General features: G+C 45.2%; 1 protein-coding gene across 3 annotated transcripts; it reads right to left on the minus strand.

Annotated features, from left to right (window-relative positions):
• Positions 1 to 5199: 5199 nt before the first annotated feature.
• Positions 5200 to 23931, minus strand: SKA1 (spindle and kinetochore associated complex subunit 1). 3 transcript variants are annotated; one of them, XM_019283275.3, is made up of 7 exons: positions 23642 to 23931; positions 22784 to 22887; positions 21987 to 22111; positions 20926 to 21017; positions 17237 to 17374; positions 12624 to 12793; positions 8232 to 8812 (listed from the first exon to the last, which is right to left on the minus strand). In XM_019283275.3, exons 2-7 carry the CDS (start codon positions 22881 to 22883, stop codon positions 8664 to 8666), a joined length of 774 nt encoding a protein of 257 aa, XP_019138820.1. In that variant the 5' UTR covers positions 22884 to 22887; positions 23642 to 23931; the 3' UTR covers positions 8232 to 8663. The 3 variants fall into 3 exon arrangements, with proteins under 3 accessions (XP_019138821.1, XP_019138820.1, XP_010393691.1); XM_010395389.4 differs by having other exon boundaries at positions 8233 to 8812; positions 23655 to 23931; XM_019283276.3 differs by lacking the exons at positions 20926 to 21017; positions 21987 to 22111; positions 22784 to 22887; positions 23642 to 23931 and adding an exon at positions 18135 to 18355 and having other exon boundaries at positions 5200 to 8812.
• Positions 23932 to 24364: the final 433 nt, after the last annotated feature.

The following is a 24364-nucleotide window of genomic DNA, read 5'->3' on the forward strand; positions in this document are numbered from 1 at the left end:
AGGAATGCAGGGCCAGAGCTTGCACTAAGCAGCCTCCATGGCCAGGCACAAGGACAAGAGGTTTTTTTCAGCCATGGCTGGATTTAAGCTGGATGTTGGGAGAGGTTTCTTCCTCTAAGGCTAAGTCAGAAACATCAGGACTTCCCAAGCTGAAGGGACAGAGGTGAAGTCCGGTGGTTTTAATGTGCAGCTTGTCAAGTCCGTGAGCAAAAAGCATCTCTCCTTAGACAGGGATTTGCAAGGCTGGAGCTTGGGGGAGCGTGGGGAGGTGGCAGCCAGGGGTGAAGCGCTTTGTGTGCAGCCTTAACCCCCAGCTTGTGGTGTGGCCTTGGGAAGTTCTTAAATGCCTTAACAACTCGTCATCCTTTTGTACAACAGGGATAATTCTAAGCCATGCTCAGGAACCACTCCAGATATTACAGCATTATCACAAGAGAACCCCTCCTGGTTCCCACTGCAGCACGAAACATCAGTGACTTCCAGTAATTTGTGACACTTTGGGGGTGGGAACTGCTGCGTGTCTGGCACCGGAGCTTGACAGAGAGCTCAGCTCATCCCCACAGAGGCAGAAGCCCCGTGAGCACATCACGGCAGGTGATGGAGCTGCAAAAGCTCCTCAAACCTCCAGACAGCTCCAGGAGGGAAGGACAAGCAGCCGTGGGGCCAGGCAGGGCCGGGGCAGCGGTGGAGCCGGGTGCCCGCCGGCACAGCCATCCCTTCAGTGCTCCAATATTTTATTCATAATGCGGGGTCCCGCCCCACGGGCCCGCTCGTGCATCAGAGGCTGTTTAAATTTTAATTGGCGTGTGCGCGTACCTCCGGTACCCAACCAGCTCCTGCCTGCGATGTTGCCATGGCACCTCCCAGCCTCTGCCTCAGGGCACCGGCGCTCGGCTCGCAGCCGGGATGCTCCAGCGCGGGGTGAAGCAGGCTGCCTCTGTGTTCGCTGGGTTTTAAACAATCAGTGAGACCGCTGCTGTCCTGCCTGATTACCCGCTTCGTTATCAGCGGGGGAGAGTAACGCTGGAACCGCAGCCTGTCCCAAATTTCCCTGTTGCCTGGAGCGGAGAAGTGAGGGGCTCGGTGGGGCCGGCTCGCCAGGACAACCCCAGCGCTGGGCTGGGGATGCATCCTGTGACAGGACCCTCCAGGAATTCACCACAGGGCCAGCACTTCGCAGCTGCTCAGATGTGTATTCCCGTCTCCCACCCTCTGCGCGCAGCCTGTGGGCACCTCCCGAGGCTGTTTCCCAGCGGGAAGCAATCCCCGAGCCTTCCACTCCTCAAGCAACTGAGCGACAACCAGAAGGAAATGCTGCTGCAAAGAATAAACACAAACCCCAACGTATTTCCAGCTTGTGACAGTCAGCATCTTATTTAATTAAAAAAAACTCTATTAAGATCGGTGCGATTTCCCAGAGGGAAAACATATTTAAATGATTTCAGCAGCTGATGCTCACTGCTGTTAGTGTAAGGCAGGGAGGAAGCTCTGCCCCAGACACTCTCTGCACCAAGGAGTGATGAGAGCAGGAATATTTTGAATGCCATTTCTTTGTGCAGTCAGGTTACAGAGCCATCTTCATGTTCATGAGCCTTCCCAAGAGGCAGCACAGGCTGAGAATTTACAACCCATTTATTCAGACATGCTTAAACAAGTAACCTTCTCAACCCAAGGCTTTTTTTTTTTTTTTTTTTTTTTTTTTTTTTTTTTTTTTTTTGGTTTAAAAGCCTTGTGACTCCTAGGATGCTGCAGGAATACATTACTGGGCATTGCTAAAAAGCTAGAAAATCTAATTTAGATTTAAGCTCATCTGAAGGCAGATAACTGCAGCATCTAGAAGAACAGTTTTCCTTACAAGCTTTCCTGAAGCTGTGACCAGACAGGGCACACCATCCTGAATTATTTTAATAAAATAAACCTGATTTATTGATCATCAAAAGACGTGGGTCTCGAGCAAAGTATTATACAGAAGTGAGAAACTCTCATGGCAGCAGCAGGGAATGAAGGGTCCCATTAATCCTTTAATTTCACTTATTTCCTTCCTCTTTAGCAAGGGTGCAGAATGGGCTCGTCAGACCTTCGATCCAGGCTGCCAAGACAACCAGCACAACCACGCTCTTCCCAGATGGAAGCAGACAAGAGACTAGCAACAAACCTGCTCTTAATTAAACATTTGTCTTGCAATTACATACTTCTGTGTAATTATCGCCATCAAGACAAACACCAACTGGATTACAGCAAGAAAAGACAGACGGTAAAGGTTAATGGGCCTTTTTTCTCCCTTTGCAATTATTCCCCAGATCTTGCAGAGGGAAGGGCAGGACGTCCGGAATGCCGCTGCCACTGCAAGGCAGGAACAAGCCCATTCAAGGAACAATTAGCCTGAACTAGCAGACTCTGAAATTACATGTCTGAGAGGATGGATGATGAATCCTTTGAGGTCTTGCTGCAGGCTTGGTGCAACCTAGAGCATGGCCAGCTCCAGTGCCTGTGCATCATTCCTCTGCACTCACACCTTCCTGTGTTTTGTTACCCTCGAGGTCTACAAGGGTAAACCTGAACCCATCGCTAAGAGTTCTACATCTCTCTCTACACTAAGTAAGCCAGGTTCCTTACTTTTCCCTTTCATCCCTTTCTAGCCATCCTCACTTCCGTCTTACAGCTTCTCTTTAATTTCTCCTACCAGGCAGCCAGGACCTCACAGAGAGAGTCCAAGCCAAGTCCCCCCCACCTGTAATTAGGAGGCTGACTGACTGCTTTCCATTTCTAACAGTTTGGTAGACCCCGATCTTGTCTGGTTTTATTGGCTTACTTTGCAGTAGCCACAGAAATGGATTCCTGCTTTAATCTGTGGTCTGCTGTGACCATCCGGTCTCCTCTGACCTACCACTGCTGGCCAGCTCATTCCCAAGCTGTGAAGTGACTCATTCCCAACCTGCAAAGTTTCTCTTTCCCATGGGAATCCCTGCCTGCCATCATCCCAGGACATGGCATGAGGAGAAGGGGAGGCAGTGTTAGATGCATGAGGTAGGGAAGCAGGGATGGCTGGATACTGGGTTTTAACAAATTTTGCCAACCTTGAACATCTGGATAATTCATCACATCTGCTTGTAACTGAGAAGAAAAGGATGCCCAGATATAACCCATGAGTAATTAGATAGGATTTAGCACTCTTATGCTCCCATAGTGGGTATTGTAACAACTCTCAGCCTTCCTGACATCCCTGCATACCTGTGACGCAGCTGAAAGCATCGCAGAAAACCGGACTACTAACACAACTAGGATACTATGGATTATTAAATCAAACATCTGAATGGTTTGAATAAATCTCAGACCTGCACAACAACTAAGTCATGATTTGTCGCGGCCGTCGCCGCAAAATGAACCCTCCAGATGGAAGGTGCAGGTCTCTCCCTGCTCAGAAAGAACAATTTTGCTGCTTTAAGAACAAAGGTTGCACGTAGCAGCAGCCTCGGTGTGTTCCCAAAGGTTAACCTGACGTGCTGAGCCACAGCTGAATTATTTATGGTTAGCAGAGCAGTTTCTATTAAGGAATGAGCACACAGGTAGCGACCACTACGCCAGCAAATCCTACCAGGCAGCACAGCTCACATCGACGAGGCAGCTCATCCAACTTCTGCTCGGGCCACAGGGAAATTTAATTATTTAGGTTTCTCAGCTGCTGCATAAATATCAAACATAAGACGTTAGCTCATAACTGAAATGCTGCTGCTCAGCACAGGGCAAGAGGAGCTGCATCAGCAGGGATGAGTGAGTTGAGGCTGGCCAGCACAAAAAAGGAGGTGAGAACAGGAGCTGAGCTTCTCCTGGGAATGAATTCCCCCTGAAATTTGGGAAAAAGGAAAATAAAAAAGGGGAGAAACAAGGCAAACCTTGGAATTGGATCAACTTACAAAACTTCTACTAAGCATGAAACAGCCTTAAAATAATATCAGGAAAGTCCAAACAGCTTCAGCTCACAAAGTGATGAAAAGGCCTGGACTCACCATCACTTACCAGTCTCACATCAATTAAATAAGACACACTACTGAACTGAAACAGACAAAAGATTGTGCTGCTATTCAACACTATGATATTCCACTGATTTATCTGCATTCAGTAAATTCATGAAGAACTGAGGAAGTGGGAAAACCAATTTTCCTAGTGCAATTCTCCATCCAAGGGAACTGAGACTACAATCCGATATATCGAAATACAAATACACTTAATTGATTTTGATCTCAGCTTTCCAAAATACTGTGTTTTATTCGGCTTTGAAAGCAACACGTGGAAATAAACTTGTTCCATGTTTCTGTCTGTACCTATAAAGTGTTAAAGTACCTCTGCCTGTATATAAACCCCAGTATGTCTAAAGCTGTTTTGTTTAAACAAGTTTCCCTGCATTTTAATTGCATCCCAGTTCCCAGGAAATTCTGTGTGACATAGAAGTTAGGTTAAAAAAATTAAAATCAGCCACTTAATAAGCAAGCACCATTGTTTTTGTACCTTACTTTGGAAAATGATTAGCCTAATTATGAGATATGAAGCTTTGCAACTACTTAACTGTATATTTTCCTGGTTGTGACGCGCACAGACTACAAATTTCACATGCAGGGGAAAGCAAGCAGACCTTTGACTGCAATCAGTGTGGTTTGTCTGGATTATTCAGTCCCACGAGGCACAGCATGCACCATCCTAGACAAAAGGTTTTACACTTTTTAATTTATATTTTTTTTTTTTTTTGTAATTAAGAGGACAATTTGATAAAATCTTGTACGGGGGAGAAACCTTTTCTGTCTCAGAGACTCCTCTGTCATAGTCCTCAGTATCCACTGCCTTCTTTACCCAGCTCCCTCACACAGTTCTTGCCAGCTCTGCTCAGGACCAGCTCCTTACAAGCAAAGATCCATGAATGACATGAAATGCTCCTTTTCTCTTCCTCCTCGTGGGCACTATGAAAGGGAACATGTGCTCTCACAGATGGAAATCGCTGCCTCCTGAAACAGCACGCAGCACTAAATACTCAGGGGGTACGAGCTGCTCTGAGCATTGATTTCTGCAGATAATTATTTCCATTAGTGCCTCTTCAAAAGAGGAGTTAAGGAGAACAAAAAGGTTCTTTTTTTTCTTTTTCTTTTCTTTTTTTTTTAACCGACAAAACAGCAAAGCAGCAGGAACAAAGAGCATTTTAAAAAGCAACTTGGTTCAGTCTCAACTTTTTGGAGGCGTGCATGGGTCTCTGACAGGCACAAAAGCCAATTCCCCTGGGACAGTGTGGTGCCTTTCTTGTCGCAAGCAGCCCAGTCCAGCAGCTCGTCAGCCCCGTTCCTGCCAGGCACTGCTGCTGTCTCGCTGCCGCACAGCATCTCTCCCCTCCTCCAGCCCCCACACCCTGCACAGGGCTCGGTTTGATTTCTGACCATCAAGGCAGAATCTAACAGACCCTTCCTTCATCTCTGCCCGAGACATTTACCACATCAGATTATCACCAGCACTGCGGGCTCCCTGTTTATCTAGATCAGCCCAGGAGGCAACTTGGCTCACCAAATACATATTCATCAACCACCCCTCCCGTTCTTCACAGATCCCGCTGTCCGTCCGAGGGGCAGAGAGCCACGAGGGTGAATTCACAAACTGAGGAGAAAAGATTAAGGCTGTGGGACGATTACAGCTCCCTTGTTGTACACCAGGAATTTAGATTTGTGTTGCCTCAGTTCTATTCCCTTGTTTTCCGAAGCTGACACCAGCCACGCTGGCGGCTGGCAGGGTGTGAGAGAGCGCTGGGAGGCTGCACATGGGCTGTGTTTTGGAAGGGTTTAAATTAAACCCTCTGGCAGGGCTGTCTCAAGCCGGGCTGGTACCCAGTGCTACGGCCAGCCTGCTGGTCCGTGAGACGGGGAGCACTGCCCGGGCAGAAATCAGTGCACATCACATCCTGCAGAAAATAGCCATTTTTAGAGGCAGCTCCTGGAGGTGAACGTTTTGTTCCCAAAACGCTTTGGAAACACCAAAAAGCTCATCCAAGACAGGAGACAGGTGCTCGCCGAGCCCCTGGGACACCAGGGAATTGCTCTTTTCCAGCTCCCAGGCCAGCAAGAGCTTCTGGAGGAAGAAAAGTGGAAGGGCACAGTAGGTGACCACAATCCATGTGCAGTTCCTCGGGAGAAGGAAAACATGATGTTAGGACAGGGAATTAAAATAATGAGCACATTTGTGAAAATCTGCCTGAGGGAAAATAGTTTAGAAAATTAAAAACTCCATAGTAACAGAATGAAAGCTGTTAACCAACATCTAATTAAGCAAAAACTGCAATCTCCACAATCAAACATGAAAAGGAGGAATAAATAAATAAATTCATGCAGCAACCAAGCTTACCTAGGCCAAAATAAGTACTAAGAAAATAAAAATAAAAAAAACCTGTTCAGTTACATCTGAAAAAACCTGACAGGACTTTACAGTGAGTAGGCAAAAGTAGGGTTATGTTGTATACTATCAGGTCCTGGTTTTTAATACCCATCAGAAGCAAAAGGCAATCTCTAGGGTCCTCAAATATATGCCAGTACAATGTAGAGTACATATCTCAGCTTGGATCTCAACATTCCGGAGCAAAAGACCAAAAAACAAAACCCCAAAATGCAACCACCACAGACATACACAGAAAGGGAGTCTAGGAACTCAGCAGAATTGCTTTACTGACAAAGTTCAAAGAGAATTTGGGGTATTTTGCACATTAAATTTCATGTTAATGCTGAGAGGGTACAAGAGGAGGCATTTTAGATGAGATATTAGGATAACAGCAGATACAGGCTCATGAAAGAAAAGGAACGCAGCTTTTCTTATCACAACAGTTTTTATTACTTGCAGAGTTTATATTTATCACAGTAGATCTACTCTGAACCTTACTACACCAATAAGTCATTTGAAAGCAACCTTCTATAACAAAAGCTGTAATAAAGAGTTTTATAATAAAACCAGGACAAGCTTTACCTGAATTTTCATAATGAATGTGAACATTTTCACTTCAAACCCCTACTGTTTCAGGCCATTCTGAGGATCTGCAGGAAAAATCTGGCTGCATGATGAAGTTGGAAAAGCACATGACTAACAGAATTACCAGTCATCAATCTAGAAATCTTTGGACCACCTCAGATCTTTCTGTTCAAGTGATACAGAAGACTCCAAAACATAAAATTAGTATAAGAAGAAAGATTAAGAAAAGGAAATCTGGAAATCGGTTTGAGGCACTGAAGAAAAAAAAAAAAAAAGAAAAAGAAAAAAAGAGAATTGAATGCTTCCTTGGAGTAGCTACAGAATCTTAAACACAGCCTCCAACTGGTTGTCTTTGTCTAAAAGACAGGTGTCTGCCAAGGGAGTTGGGAAATATGACCCCCTTCCCTCCAAATTGTTACAGCTTTGAGATAACGGGGTTTTCAGGCAAAGATCTGGGAAAAGGAGTAACAGTTCTGTGCTAGCATGGATAACAAGGCCCACAAACACCAACCCCGGCAGCACCAAGGCGCAGCGGCAGAGCCCAGCGCCGCCTCTCCCCTCGCTGCAGCTCCGCTCGCGGCCGCCAGGGGCGCTGCTGGCTCCCGGCCGGGCAGGGCGGTGCGGGGATTCCCCGCGCCGGCAGGGGGCGCTGTGCCGCGGGCTCGGCCGCCTCTCCCCTCACGGGGTAACGGCAGGAGGGCTGGATGGCGAAAGGGACTGCTGCAGGAACCACGGAGCGGTGGCTGGATTGGCAGAGCCGAGCGCACCCAGGGTGGCAGACAAAGTGTAGCAAAGACTCTGGAGCCGTGCCAGGAGCCGCTGGTGTCCGAGCAGGCAAAGTGTAGCAAGAAAGTCAAAGCAGCAGCAAGCGGGCTCCCGCGAACAGCCAGGTGATGCTCCCTCTGGAGAGGGGCTCAGGGTCCCGGGTTTCCCCTGAGGCACCTGAGTAGATGGTGAGGGTCCCTCCCAGTGAGGTTGGGTGTTGAAAAGGTGCCAGTCCAGCAGCTGCTCTTACGAGCAAAGGCTCACCCACGGCAAGGAGAAGCAGTGCCAGCACAGAACTGTGCAGTGGCAGTGAATTCTTCCCACAGCAGCAGCAGCCCAGCACCAAAACCTCACCTGTCTTCCCTGTGACCCCAAGAGCGAGCGAGGGCCTATCCCAGCTCCTGACCCCCAGCCCAGTCTTGGGTATCCCTACACTTCCCCAGAGAAAGCCCCCCAGCTAAGGGACAGTAGCAAACTGCCCCCCTTCCCCCCTCCTCCCCCCCATCTTTTGTCCCTCATAAGTATCCATCGTTCCCATCTCTGAGACAATAAATGGGAAAAAAATTCCATGAGAGAAAGAAAAACAAAAGGAAAAATCCTAACCTCCAACACTCACAAACACAAAAGCAGCAACAGAGCACTGTTAACATGCAGAGAAATTTGTTTTCATGTGCTGACCTGAAAATGTGATTAACCACCTGAGCCCAGTTGCCTTTCTGGTTTGGGTTTGTAATTTACCAAAAAACAGTAGTTCCCCATAACTTCTCGAAACAAAACTCAAATACTTCAACGCCACTCCTAATTTAGGGTAGATGCCTGAAAACCACTCCCTGGCCCTCACTGCTGCCTTTGAGACAAGAACACAGGTGGCAGATCTCTCTCCTGGGCAGGTAGACCCGAGCAGCTCGTTAGCAGATGACGTAGCGGACGAGCCTCGAGCCGCGGACCTCTCTCACTCTCTGGCAGTGCCTCAGGATGTTGAGGATGCTGTGGAAACGCTTATCCAATTTCAGCTGAGTGAACTCCTTGATATCAGCCTCCACAATAAAAAATAGTCCTGGAAAACAAACAACAATTTTGTTACAGAAATTGTATCCTACTCTGTTGTAGGATACAGTTAGCATTTCACAAGTAACAGCACAGCCTCTTCTTCATAATTCCACAATCTGCAATTCATAGTTCTACAATCAGCAGTAGGATGGCCTCACACTATATGGGGAACTTGGTTCTACTTGTAAAATTTGTCATCAGAAAGAGAATTGCCAGCCTTCTGATGAAGTTCAGACACTCTGCATCATCCACAGGCCCCGCTCCATGAACTCTGTCTCCCAGCAGGCACTCAAGTCTTGGAATTAGATCTTTGCCGTAAGGACAGAGCCCTGCATGCATCAGAGCTAAGTAGCCCACCATTCCCTTGACTTATATCAGATATGAAAAATAATAATTCATCATTACTTAAGAAAATTACAGAAAAAGATTAACTACTTGCAACAGCATCATCCCTGTGTCTCCAAGAAAATTGCACAGGGAGGTCCTGCATCAGAGCTGAGAGCTCACCCCTTCCTGTAGTTGATTACTCACTTCCATAAGCAAATTGTCATTAAAATTAAGGCTGCCCAGGGCAGTGGTGGAGTCACCATCCCTGAAGTGTTCAAAAAACATGTGAATGTTCCCCTTGATGACATGGTTTAGTGGTGAACATGGTGCTGGGTTGGCAGCTGGAATTTGTGATCTTACAGGCCTTTTCCAGCCTAAATGATTCCTAAATTATGTGTAGTATTACGCTTCCAAGTCTAATGAGAAGGAGGATACAGGGGTAGGAGTGTTCCAGCTTGGAAAAAGAAGATAGCATTCTCCCTCCTTGTTTTATCCTTAACACAGAGGCAGTGACATCTTAGAAAAGATGGAACATCTCTTCCTCCTGTTAAGTCCTTCAGGTTTAGCTGGGAAGTAGCTGATTCAAGCTGGAAAACTGAAGATGCCAGTAAAGATCTAAGGTCCAAGAATTATGTTTATGTCTCCTAAAATCTTGCTTAGACAGAGCTGAGAAATGACAGATCATGTTTTCTCACAGCCTGGGTGTCTCATGAGTTGGTGACACACATGTCTCACAGGGAGTAGAATCTTCCAGAGACAATAACTGTCAAAATCTAGAGATCTTTCCCCAGAGAGGAGCTATGCTGGAATCTCAGAGCTTGTAATGCCACCAAATCCACATACAGATGAGAAGTAGGAAGTTTGTTTACTAGGAAAAGAAAGAAGAACTGCATTACTGCTCAAAATAGAACTACTGTAGGATAGAGACCATTTACAACTTCCAGGAACACCAATACACCCAGACAGTGTTGGGAAGCCAGGCATAACCTGCATGCTGCCTTCACAGTCTGCTACATCTGGGGGAAGCATCAGAACATCCTGAATTTTGATAAAACGAGATTCCTCCTTATATTTGCTCCCGATCCAGAGTGGCAACATTCAGGATAGCAGGATCTTCTTTGTGAAGAAACCAGAGCTGGATGAAGGGTGGTGGTTTGGGCCTTTTGCTAAACAACCAGCTAAACTCACTGAATCATCCGAGTGGCTGGAAGCGACCCTGATAAACCAGGCAGCATCTTCTCTCATCTTGGAATCAGAGAAGAGGTCAGCTGGCAATCAGCCCAGGCTGAGAACCAGTGGGAATCCTAAGCAGAGAGACACTTGCAGTAGAGATTTAAGCAAACAAATCAATGAATGCAGAATGTCATAATGAAAAATGCAATGGATGAAGACATTTAATCATTTTGTGCTGGCCAGATAAGAACCATCTGACAGCCTGCCAGGACTTTTCTCTAGACTTTCTAGATGATTAGTCACAAAAAAAAAACAACCCCTGAACAAAACCATCTACCACACAAATACACACACTCTATCAGATTCTGAATGTCCTAGTTTCCTAACTGAACTTTCCAAGGCAAACAAGAAATAAAGACCATCTCTCAGTTACTTGAATTAGCACTTTGATTTTTCAGACTTAAACTCCGCAGCTTTCTGACAGAAAATTCTCTGACCAGCTGTAGCTTTCTCAAGTTGCTAGAATGGCTTCTTCACTGCAGCCAAGACTAGTGTGGATCATGGTGCAGATTGAGCAGCACTCCAGGCCCAGCAGGGCTCTTCTAGTGTTCAGCCCCTCCTCTACAACTGTGGGCTCAAACTCCTAACTACTGTCCTAAGGATAGGAACAGTGAAACAAAAAAACATGTTGTAAATTAAATGTGATGAAGCCAGTATTTTAAGAAATCCCAGATTAATATAAGATGCTGTTCAACTGAGGCAAAACATGCTTAGAGAGAAACCAAACCATCACAGCCCAAACCATAAGCCAGTGGCATGAATTCATCCAGCTGCATGTGCTTAGAATGCTTTTAATAAAGCCCTTTACAACAATGATCTTTGTATAACCCAACTGGAGTCCTGTGCCCAGCCCTACAACCCCAGCATGAGAAAGACAAGGAGCTGCTGCAGCCAGTCCAGAGGAGGCCACCGAGATGCTCCAGGGCTGGAGCCCCTCTGCTCTGCAGCCAGCCTGGGACAGCTGGGGGTGTTCAGCTGCACAAGAGAAGGCTCCAGGGAGAGCTCAGAGCCCCTGGCAGCGCCTAAAGGGGCTCCAGGAGAGCTGCAGAGGGACTGGGGCCAAGGCATGGAGGGACAGGACACAGGGAATGGCTTCCCAGTGCCAGAGGGCAGGGCTGGATGGGATATTGGGAAGGAATTGCTGTCTGTGAGGGTGGGCAGGCCCTGGCCCAGGGTGCCCAGAGCAGCTGTGGCTGCCCCTGGATCCCTGGCAGTGCCCAAGGCCAGGCTGGACACTGGGGCTTGGAGCAGCCTGGGACAGTGGCAGGTGTCCCTGCCCATGGCAGGAGGTGGGATGGGATGATCTTGAAGGCCACTTCCAACCCAGAGCATTCTGTGGTTCTGTGTTTATCTTACAGGTCCATCAGATCAGAATTCCCTCCCTACAGAAAAGCTGCATTTAGAATCCAGAAGTCAGTGATGTTATCACCATACTATAATATCCTGAGTCTTGAAGAACAACAAAACCAAAGGAAGGAAGGAAGGAAGAAGAAGTTGCAGTTTGTCTTCAGGGGACTCCTGAGTACCAGGTGAATGCTCAGGGCAGAAACTGAGAGGTGGGTGCCATGGTGTTGTCAGAGAAAGTTCTTTTTCTGTGAGGTGGAATAGAGTTTGCTCCACTCTTTGTGCCTGAACTCAGAAACATGAGGGCATTTTAAAGACATCACCAAGCTTGACATGTGCAGTACACCCCTCCAGGAATAATTACATACTTGTTCTCAAGAGGAAAGGCATGCCAAAAAGGAGATTTTAATATCAGAGATTTACTGTGCCATCTTTGGAAAAACTAGCTTGAAAGTACAACTTGCTTTTCAATTGAAAGAAAGGTATTTTGGTTGATTTTCACTCCCTCTATGCTTTGAAGAGGAGAAAACTTCTTAAGATTCTCAGACAGACGTGTCTCTTCCACAAAGCCACTGCAGCACAATTAATTAGCCAGATGTCCCAACTTCAGAACAAATTTTTAATAGTTCATGCCCAATCAAATTTAAAAACTGAAACCACATTTATACAGTTTGGTTATCAAACTAAGAGTTTCCAGACCTTGTATGATTCCAAACTAAATCTATGTGTACTCAAAGTTTCTACCATGACACACCATGAAAGGGACATGTTTTCAATGAAAACACTCAAAAAGCAACCCAATCAGTATGGGAAACTCTTCATTCAAAAATGCTGGAAAAAAGACCAGTATTTTTATACTTCTCCTGCAACATCCAAGTGTTATGAGTTTAGTACTAACAAAGGGAAAAAAATACCTCTTGTATCCTTAGTTTCTTCTTCCATGAACCTGTCGTAGAGATTCCTGACTGGTACACTCATAGATTTCAAAGGCTGATACAAGATCTTGTACTTGGCCACCACAGCCTTGTTCATCTCTTGAACAACTGCATTGATCTGATCATATGTGAGACGGCCTTTCATATACCTACAAATAAAAATAAGAATCAGTAACCAGAAAGTCACAAAGTTCTGTGTTTATTCTTCTCCTTCATCAGCCGTAACTGAACAAGCCATTCCTAGCTAAAGGCAGTTTCTCCTGCTTTATGTTAATGAATATATGTAGTAGTTAATTCTGTTCGTTTCCTTGATTGTTTAACAATCTTGAAGGTAGAAAGGCCATGACAGAACCTAAACCAGAAAGATAAAATATTAGAAAGCTAAATTAAGAAGCTGAATGTATTCAGTGTTTAAGCTGTAAAAAGCTTTTCAAAATGGAATAAAGATTGTTTTTGCAGCATACCACTTAAACTACAAACACAGAAAAATCGAGTAACTTTGCAGACAACAGCATGAAATGAAATGTTTGCCTAGGAGCACAATTTGATTTATATTATCACCACAAATAACCTGTGTTTGATCTTACAGCCATTTATTTGGGTTTTTTTGAAGAACTACTAGTTTTGTGTTGTCTTCTGTATTTGACTGTGCAGCCTACTGAGCTGTACAGATATGGTTCTGCACCACCAGCATCCATTTCTGAACTTTCAGGGCATTTCATAATACTAGTACTAGAAGAATAAGATCTGTTGATAACAGCCTAGAGGTACAGGAAGCACAGAAGATAAAGAACAAAGTGATGTGGAAATACTAGAACACTGGAATATTTGCAAGTAAGGCTATTCAGTATTTATAGATGTAAAGCCATGCCTTCAAGGAAAAGGAACTGTGCTGCATACTGAGAAGCCATTATATAAAAATGAAATCTGAAACTCAAATGGCAAGCAGTAAGATAAATACAACACCACCCGTCCCCCCCGCCCAAAATGGCAGTAAGAGCCAGGCCAGCCTTGCAACCTGCACTGTCCTGTGGCCTTCACTCAGCTGCTACAACAAACCAAACCTGGTTCTTTCTGTTTGGTTCAGTATCGGTTTGCAGACGCGAGGAATTAGACAAGTGTTACAATTCATTTTAGAACAAATGCTTTAGGTCAGTGGAGCAGGTGGCTAAAAGCTGTGGGACAGCAAGACTGAAAAGATCAATGAACAGCAAGTTCATCCCTTGTTTTAGTCTGAAGGAGAACACACAAAGAATTTAAAGCAGAAGTAGATAATCAATTACAAGTTCAGTATTCCAAACCAGAATTCGGGCAGGCATTCTGCAATTGCCAACTAAAAATAAGTGCACTAGATTTCAGCAGCAGCCAGTCCCTGCCACGGAGACCTGCCTGCAGGAGTTGTGTAAAACCTGAATTCAAAGCCATTTCTCTGCCTCCAAACTGAGTTGGAAACTTAGTTGCCACTAAGTTACTTGCAGCCAGCTTTCAACTTTATTGACACTTTGATTAATTCACGTTGGAGGCGCAGCCATCTTGTAGTTATAAAAACGCTCCACTTTGCACCAGTAATAAAAGCAGTACTACCAGCCCTGAATTGCAGCCATAGCACAAACACAGCCTTTAACCACAGCAAGGCTTTGCCTGTGTGCATTAACTGCTGTTTATTGCTCTCTCTGCCTCCCTGTGCCACAGGGGAAAGAGTAGAGCGAGGGAAGCTAAGCCCAGAGGCATAAAATACCTTTATTTAACTTCCTGTGCTCCCACTGCCAACACACAGACAGCGAACACATTTAATAAAGCCAAGGGAGCACCTCAGCTCATCCTGAAGCTGAAACAGAGAGGCAGGACTGGGTTGCCTAAACCTAGGAATTGAGTGCTCTTTGAGAGGCCCTCAGGCATCCAAGATGCTTTAATCTGAAATTAAACTCTGTCAAAACCAAATGGAATTTTTATTCTGTGCATAACTAAGGATCATAAAAACTCCAGCTGTCCCACAGCCTTCTGATATTTCTACCCAACCATGGCTGGCAAACCCGTTAATGCTGACATTTATTTCAGTCCATACGTACACTAATATAAAAATACAAAGTTGAGAAGTTCCAAATTCAGGCATTTAATTTAGATTTAAAATAACTTTAAAATCTGCTTCACTATTCCAAATGCAGTAAAATTCAGAGCTCTTCTTAAAAAAAGAAAAAAAAAGAAAAAAAAAGTGATCCAGTCAGTTTCTTTTTTAATCCACAGAAGCCCTTTTTCAAACCATTTTTTCCATAGGTAAGAAAACTGGAGCACAGTGCTGTGTTCCTCAGAGAAAAGAATAACATCAATATATCACATATATACCACTCTAAAAGAGATAAACCTTGTAATGGCCACCCCCTGCTCTCTCAAAAAGGGTTAGGCTAAACAGCCACATATTCTTCCCAGTCACCATCTTCTGAGACTTGAGTCATAATGAATGCACAGATTCTAAAATACTTTGAGTAGTAAGAATTTTAGAAAGCAGCAAGAATTCTAGACACCAGAATAAAGCATTTTCCTTTGCCTCAAAGTCAAAAGTTAACAAAGACATGCACAGTGAAATGTCCTTTATCTTCCTCCAAAGAGTGCCTTCCTGCAACAGATTTGAAGGGTAAAATAATTTGCAGGTTTCTTATTGTGCAAAGTGTTCTATTTGATCAAGGTCTTTCATGTCTGCCCCTTAACACAGTGTGTACCTTTGTTAAATACCTGCTGCCCAGTCCTAGGACTATGAAGGCACTGAAGCCTGTGTCCCTTTTACTGTCCTGATGGTGTTAGGAATAGATTTTCTTTCATGTTCAGCACAAAGAAGGTGAAAACAACCTTGATTTTTCAGTGCCCACTTCCCACCCCCAGTGCTCACCAGAAGAACTGGGCCGTGAACCAAATTCTTGTTCTTCCAAGGGAATACATTCGGTGTAAGAAAATTTGGGTTACAAATACTTGCTGCTTAGGTTTGGTCAATCAGTATGTGAAATTGCAAGTACTCCCTCAATTTTGTACTACAACATTGCCAGGCAACAGAAATACTGGTAGATTAATAGATCTATGTAAATTCATGTAAATTTTCCTCCACAGAACAAACATGCTTCTCCCATCCGAATAAAATTAAATTATTTCTAGAGCTCTTCCAGCACAGTCTAAGCTGCAACCTTTCCATAATGGGTGCCTTCCAACACAGCTGCAACCTTTCCACAACAGTGCCTTCCAACTCAGCTTATTCTGTGATTTTGTGAATCTGTAATAAATAGGAAGAGGATCTGTCTGGCCTCTGTCCCCATCCTCCACACCCACGAACAGCAATGGAAAACCTTCCACTTTCAAGGATTATCATAGACTCCTTTAGGTTGGAAAAGCCCTCTGAGGTCGTTGAGTCCAACCTTTCCCTCAGCACTGCCAAGGCTACCACTAAACCATGCCCCGAAGTGTCACAACTACCTGTCTTGTGATGTGGAAGATCATAGCTTTAACTGGAAGTTAAAACAGTATTTGGCTGGAATGGTCTGTGTCTATTTCTCTTGCCACAGCAGAGGTAAAGACCAAAAATTCCCATGCTGCAGCTTTATCCTCCCATAATTTTATCAGGAGAGAACTACCTAAGGGAGTAAATCCACAGAATACCTGAGGTGATCTGCAGAATAAAAATACCAGGTGCATGCTCTTCTAAGAAGTAACCAGAAGTCCTTTATCATTAGCTCAACATTCAGGATAACGGAGAAAATGGACATTACTCACCTGAAAATTTTGAAGGCTATAGAGAAAATTATTGGAAAGCCTCAAGTAAAGTACAGACTCAAAACCATATTTCTTATTGGAACAGGTGTTGTCAGGGAACACAGTGAATCTAGAGTCTCAATAACAATTCAGCCTTAGGCATCAAGAGAAATTTCTTCTTTTTGCAGAAATATTTACTCATGTCCCCAAAATGCCATTTAAGAAATTATTCCTGTATGGCAGACTTCAGACAAGGATATCCGTTCATCAGGTCCTGCTGTTAGGGGAACGTACGCACAGGTTTTTATTCCAGAAATTTGGGAATTTCAGTGCAAAGTGGTTTTTTGCTTTTAACAAGCCTGATTTCTGTTCCTGTCTCAAAACAGACTGGTAAGTCAAGACTTGAAGTTTCCAGAAACCAATAGTTGGGTCAAATAAAAACAGCATTTATCATTATTTTTCCTTCTGTATGCAAACAAACCTTTCATCTCATGAGATGATGGCTCTTTTTTTTTTTTTTAATGTCAGTTCTCAAAACAAGATAAGGATTCACCAGTTAGCTTAAAAATCTCTGTTCATACAATTACAGTGACTTTTGAGATAAGAGGTTTGGGTTTTAACTGATCCGTTTTCATCTTCCTAATACCAGCATAAAAAAGAGCCAAATTAACTCTATTCATTCCATTTTCAGGTTTGCTAGTGTTGCATTTAAACTATTTGGAGCAATATCATGTTTCACCCCATGAAAAATTTCAAACCATCTCTGTCAGTCCCAGTTCTGCAAGAGGTCACTCTCCCAAACCTATGTATGCCACCCAGATTGATGCCAGAGTGTGAGGGAAGACACGCTTACTTACGCAGGAACACTTTCAAACTCCTCCATGGTTATTAATGCTGCTTCTTTAACGAGTTTGGTATCTTTTGCAGGTTTCTTTGCACATTCAGGTTCTCTGGCCTTTGCTTGCTCTTCTTGTTTCCCAGTTGGCACCGTGATGCTGTAAAATGAAGGAATATTCAGTGTATAAACAGCAGGTAAGTAGTAAGGAGAATTCCACTACACTACTAAGTCTGCTTAGTCACAGACCTAAGTTCCAGCCTATCTGTTAGGCTGGATGAACACAATTAATGATATTTCACAAAAGAAACATCAGTATAGCAAGCCTGCTCCATTTCAAATCATATCCTTCAGCTGACTTCAGCACAGCTCTTGGTTTCTCTGCTACAGAGGCTGCTAGCAGGTGAGTTGGAAGCAGTCCAAGTGCAGCGTGGCGCAGCTCAGAATTCAATGTACCGTTACATTTCACACAACACAAGGCCTGGCTTTTTATCAGATAAAACACAGCACAGAGCTGCAGCCTTAATGGGCAGATTTGAAATACTTCACAGCTCTCTGAAAGAGGTTCAAATCTTGGGAAGCCTGACTCACCCATTAAACTTTCGAAGCAAAGAAATTCAATGCCACCTACCAGACTGGGGTTTTTTTTAATACTTTTAAAAGTTTTTTTAGGCAAGATCCCAAAGGCCAAAGAATTTCCTAATTTATTCCTGATTATTAGAACATTATTTTTATAAATTCACCCTTTCTCTAAACCCTCAACTTAGAGCCTCAAACCCCAAGGGATTTGCCAGCCACCCACCCAGCTGCTCCTCAGCAGGACAGTAAAGATGATGCATATGGCCAAATCCACTGTTATCAGAACACGTGGACATTACTGGGATGTGCAACAGAATGAACTAAAGCAATACAGAGCTGACCTGGCACAAGGAACTGATCCTCTGCTTGGATCTGACTTTCCCACAAGAGATCCTTGCTGGACATGGGGTCCCACGAGCAGCGAATGGCACAGCAGTGCCCCTTCTGTCAACCCCAGGGCCAGGACCTGAGGCGTCACTTGATGTGACGCCGCCAAACCCAGTGTCCCATCCCCAAGAAAGACAAGTGCCATGGCGAGGACAGCGAGTGCCACCTGCTGGGCTCCCACACTGCCTGGTCAGTGACACGGGGGCAGGAACAGCTCTGCCCTGCACCGTGACACAACACAGAGCCCTTCTGAAACCCAGGACATCTGCCGCTAAACTTACTCAGATGTCATCATCTGAAAAACATCTGTTTGCATCTGAACAACAACAACAAAACAATCCTGGCACCCTGCAGCTAGCAGGGAATGTCAGCAAACAGGAGAGAAGGAGGGCGGATTTTGGGTGGTGGTGGAGGTGGCTTTGGAATGAAAGGATAAACACAAGAACCAAGGGAAGCAAGTTCACATCTTGAAACTTCATTCCTCCCACGCTCCAGTCTCAGTCTCCTGCTGTCTATCACACTGCAACAAACCTTTTTGAGATGATTCCCCAGCCCCAGGCACCCCTCCTTTGTGATCCCACCCACTCCCCTGCCTCTGCACTGCTGCAGTGAGGTGGTACAGACATAGTTCACCGCTGACCTGAACCATGAAAAGAAAGAACTGACACTTGTTTACAAAATCTGGCTCTGGTGGAATGAGAAACTGCTCTCAACAAACACGTGGGATACAAAGAGATTGAGATATATTGAACTTGCTTTTTATTTCAGTGAGATTGCTCTGGTAAACAAGAACAGAAAACCCAAGAATACAGGAGAGAAACAATAGCTAAAGCCATGAATCGTTCAGTTTCTCTGTGTGGGTGTTTTCATTCTCCCAGGGACTTCAAGGCCTGCCTCACCAGCATTCAAGTGCTCCTCTGCTTTCTGCACTATCTCATGAAAATCACTCATCAGCCCATTATGTATGTCCCCACACATCTGGGGACATAGGGGAACGAACAGAAACGGAGGAGGTCAGTGCAGGAAGGTTTGGGTAAGAGGCCTAAAAACATATTTACAGTGATGCAATGGATTTTGAACAATTACGTTCCTTCTTACACTTCCTCCACCCTCCACTGCACAACACAGTGACCACCAAGAAGTGACAAAATGGGGACAAAAGGAGAAAGTGTGCTGTGACAAATGGCATTGTCACACAATGTATTATTACTCAAGAAAACCCAGCAACAAACTGACACTGACAGAACACCAGCTGTGAGCTGGCAAGAGCACAATCTGCAGAAAATTATCAGAAAAGTTTGGTTGGTTTTACATACTGTGGTTTTCTCTAGAGAGAGAAGAACCAGCTAAAACCATATCACAATTAACTTCCTGATCACAAGCAGGATGAGATTGCAAGGGAGACCAACATCCCAAAAAATCTTTTGGTGTCAGAGGTGGCACAATCAAGCACGAAACAAGCCTCATTTACATCTAAACAATTTCCAGGAGCTAACACAAAGTTAAGACAAAGGTTTTCCTACATTAAGAAAGTAAGTTACGACAGGAAGGCAGAACTCAAGTGGTAATTTCTGAAAAACTTCAATGCTTACACACACACACAAAAAGCAACATCTAAATTGAAAAGGAACAAGAGACCTCTAGAGACATTTTGAAAGGCCATTTCCTAAACTGAGGGTTTATGTCTAGAGGGTGGGAATAAGAAAAAAGCTTCTGCACAAGTCATCCCTTCACCAGCTAAGAACAGTTTCAATACAATACCTACACCAATGACAATACCGCTACACACTAACTAAAATTACAGTTCATTTTTCTCTTCTGGAAGCCTCTTTCCACATATATAACCTTTTACTTTGCTGGAATATGTGTCATGTTTTGAGACTGAGGCTTCTCTGGCATTAGGAACCAGACCAAGTAAAGCTGGTAGATTCAGGGCACATATTGGAAGCACTGAATTCAAGCTAATGCACTGCCTTCTGACAAGCTACAAGGTGGGAATGAAGTTTTGGGATCCCCGATACTATGACTCTGCAAGTGACCCCAGCTGGCATCACTGCAGGAAAAGAAAGCAACTCCAACAGGCCAGAGAAAAAGATGAGAAACTCAGTCGGAATTAAAATGTTTTAGAAGCTTTCTAAATAACAGCTGTTATTTCACATACTTGTCATTTTCACACACTTGAGCTACTTGACTCTGAAAAGCTTCTTACACAGCCCTCTCCAAGGCAAGGGGATGTCATATCTAGCTGAAATAAATATAAGGCTGCTGCAGGGAAAAGGGAACAAAAGTACCACAAACATAATTCAAAGTCCCACAGAAAGATGACTGAGCTGGCAGATTTTTGGTTTTTAAGTTGTATTTGGAAGGGCAGAGGTGAACTTCATTTCTAGTGACCCAGCATTTGGGTCACTAGCCCTTAAATCCATAGGCACTACAGTTATGAAATCAGTGTGTTTGTGATTCTAAAGCAAGGGATTCTCAGACTCAGAGAAGCACTTGCTTTCTACTACATCACACCTACCCCTGGAAGCTCCCATTGGAACAACTCAGTATTTTATAGACTTGATCTGATGGATTTATTGGGGTGCTAGCACAAGCCTGGACAAGAGCCACGTCCAGAATCAATACACTCAATGACCTTGTCTCCCAAAATTTCAGTTAATGTGGAGTGAAAGGAGCTGCACAGCGCTGCAGCTGGACACTAACAGGAGCAGCCTGAATCCTTCAGGCTCATGTACCACATACCAGCTCTGAGTTGGTTTGGGCAGATAGGGTGGAATGTGTTCAAGGAGGTGCTGTGCTTCATTTTGATCTCTCTCAGCAGTCTTCTGCATCTCCTGAAATTAATATGAGACTAGATCAGAAATCTGAACCTACTAGCATCAGGCAAGTAAAATTAGGGCAATACTAAATTAATTTTCAGCTTTATTAAGAGGTGTCCTTTACTCTCTCCCCATCACCTTACCTCCTTACCCCATAACTTCTCCAGGGAAACTAGTAAAGATACAGAGCAAGGAGCATCTGTCCTTGCCCTCAGAATGTCAGAGGAATTTGAGCAGGCAACAGGAACTTTAGCAATACACCCTGGTCAGGGGAATGGTGGTAGTGGAGACAATACACTATGGTAAACTCACCTACATTCCCCAAACAACGCTTCCACAAAAGACCTGCCAAATAAAGGCAGTGCAAACACACAGTAGAATAACAGACAAATATTCTAACTGAATACTTTTCACAGCTATTGCAAAGATATGTAATTAGAACTCCTCTTTAGATCACAGTATCTATTATGATAAAGACATGTTTTCAAGGCCAATGACAAAGACCTGCTTTTAATGGCTTTAAGATGAAGGAATGTAGACTTAGATTAGATATTAAGAATAAATTCTTCCCTGTGAGGATGGTGAGGCCCTGGCCCAGGGTGCCCAGAGCAGCTGTGGCTGCCCCTGAATCCCTGGCAGCGTCCAGGGCCAGGTTGGGCGGGGCTTGGAGGAGCCTGGGGCAGTGGAAAGTGTCCCTGCCCATGGCAGGGGGTGGCCCTAGATGAGCTTTAAGGTCCCTTCCAACTCAAACCATTCTACAATTCTATGATTACATATATAAGCTTCGAAAAATATAATTTCCAACGTTTGTGGTGCTGGAGAACTTAACAAACCATCAGCAAGCCTATTCCAAACCCCGGTTTCTCTTGCGAGCACATGCATCCAAACATCACTAAGGATCTAGGGAAAAACTCCCAACATATGTATCAAAGACTTCTTTGAATCTTCCAGTATTTTATGAATGGGACAAGAAAAAAAGATTACTTTTAGCAAATCCTTCAGTTTTTCTTGCTGTTTAACTTCAGTTTCCATTTGATTCAGGAGTTCATGTATAAGGATCACCTCATTCCCTATTTTATGGAGGGCAGCTTTGCGGCGTTCATCTTCACCTGTCAAAGGGCAAACATTAAGACAAAGCCTCCAAGAAAACCCAAAATGTGATGTTCCTCCCCTTCGCAAGCAGTGATTATTTAACTCTCTGCTCCCCACCCACCATAGCCACCCAGGAGAAGCAGCAAGCCAAACTGTCAGCCTTGTACTCTGCACAGCCAACAGAGTCCATGGAATCATTTAGTTTGGAAAAGCCCCCTAAGACCAGGTCCAACTATACCCCCACAGCACTGTCAAGGCCACCACTAGTCTGTGTCCCAAATGTCACAGCCACAGGGCTTTTAAATCCCTGCAGTGATGGGGACTCCAACACCTCCCTGGGCAGCCCCTGCCAAGGCCTGACCACCCTTTCCACGGGGAAATTCCTGCTGGTGACCTACCTGAGCCTGCCCTGGCCCAGCCTGAGGCCGTTCCCTCTCCTCCTGTCCCTGTTCCCTGCCAGCAGAGGCCCGACCCCCCCGGCTGCCCCCTCCTGTCAGGGACTTGTGCAGAGCCACAAGGTCCCCCCTGAGCCTCCTTTGCTCCAGCCTGAGCCCCTTTCCAGCTCCCTCAGCCGCTCCTGGGGCTCCAGCCCCTTCCCAGCTCCGTTCCCTGCCCTGGACACACTCCAGCTGCTCCATGCCTTTCTTGCAATGAAGTGCAAACCAAACCCCACTGTTGCTCTTGTTTACCTATGTTCCTCAATAGGATACACTTTTTAATACTTGAAATCTTCGCATTGATGTGGAAGCATAAATGTTCCAGGTCTGAGGATGCCATGTCCTCCATCATCACACTGAGGGGGAACAAAAATGAAGGCAGAAACTTAACAAAGACCCAAGCTGCAAATACTGTGCACAAAAGCAGAATTTTTGGAAGGTCCCTGATTTGTCAAAGAAGCAAAGGGAACATAAATGAAACAGTAAATTAAGTAATTCTCTTTTATCTTACTAAATTGAAGGCAGGAAAGGAAGCATAAAGGGACTGGCACTAGACAAGCCAATAAATTTCCCAGAACTCTGGAGATAAATGCAGTGTGATATCAGTGCAGTGATTCCTCATGAGACTGGGAGCATCCCTATGATATTGAATTGTCCACTAAAAAAAGGAGTTGGAAATTTACTGCAAAACCCAAGAAATACCTGGTTTATATAATGCAATTTTACAAGGTTCTCTCAGGGATATTACATCAGATGATTGATGTTTAAAGAGGTGGATTTTTTTAAAACGCAATTAAGCAAAAAAAAAGGGTTAACAGAGTCGTTAGCAAAGTCTGGAGGCACCAAAAAGAGCATTATATATCGACTACTATATAGTCTTTAATAATAGATTTATTAACCCTATTATAGACAGAAATTGATTAGAAGAAAAAACTATACAATGTGACAAACCCCCGCATTTAACACCGTGGCCTGGCACTGAGCGCTCACACAGCTCCCTCCGGCGGCTGACACTTGGAAACTTTAAAAAAGTCCTTATTTCGCTTATGGCTTAAAATACTATCAACTGCCGCGATTATTAAATCCATTCTTTGAGACCTGCCGCCTTACCCGCCTGCCCTACCTGCGTGGAACCAGCACGCCCCGAGGCGGATCGGGATACCCTGAGGGGACCGAGGTCACCCGCTGCGCGCGGCGGCAGCGCCCGTCTCTCCTCAGGTTTTACCGGACGCAGCGCCAGTGTATCCCGGTCCCGGTCCCACTCTCTCAGCCGCGGGGGCCGGAGCCGCTCGGCCGGGGAGGAGAAAGCTCAGCCGGGGGAGGAGGACGCGGCTCCCGCGGCCCCGTTCGAGCCCCGTTTGAATCCGCCGCGCTCAGGCGGGCGTTGGGGAGGGCGGGGAGAGCGCGTGCGCGCTGAGGGGAGCGCGAGGGACGGGCGGAAAGGGCGGAGCGGGGCGGGAAGGGAAGGGCGGAAGGCGGGAGCGCTGAGGGGACCGGAGGGCGCAAGGCAGGGCAGTGATGGACGCGGTAGGCCAGGTGAGGGATGGTCTCTTTTCCCGGGCAGCCAGTGGTAGGACAAGGGGACATAGTCTCAAGCTGAGACAGGGGAGGCTCAGGTTGGACATCAGGAGGAATTTCTTCATGGAAAGGGCGCTCAGGCATTGGAAGGGGCTGCCGAGGAAGGTTTGGAGTCCCCATCCCTGGAGGTGTCCAAGGACACCAATCGCCTGGACATGACGCTCTGTGCTCTGGTCTGGGTGATAAAGCGGGGATCAGTCAAAGGTTAGACTCGATGTTGGAGGTCTTTTCCAACCTTGTAATTCTGTGAGTATG

This window comes from Corvus cornix, chromosome Z (genome assembly GCF_000738735.6).
Source record: "Corvus cornix cornix isolate S_Up_H32 chromosome Z, ASM73873v5, whole genome shotgun sequence".
NCBI classification, from domain to species: Eukaryota; Metazoa; Chordata; class Aves; order Passeriformes; family Corvidae; genus Corvus; species Corvus cornix.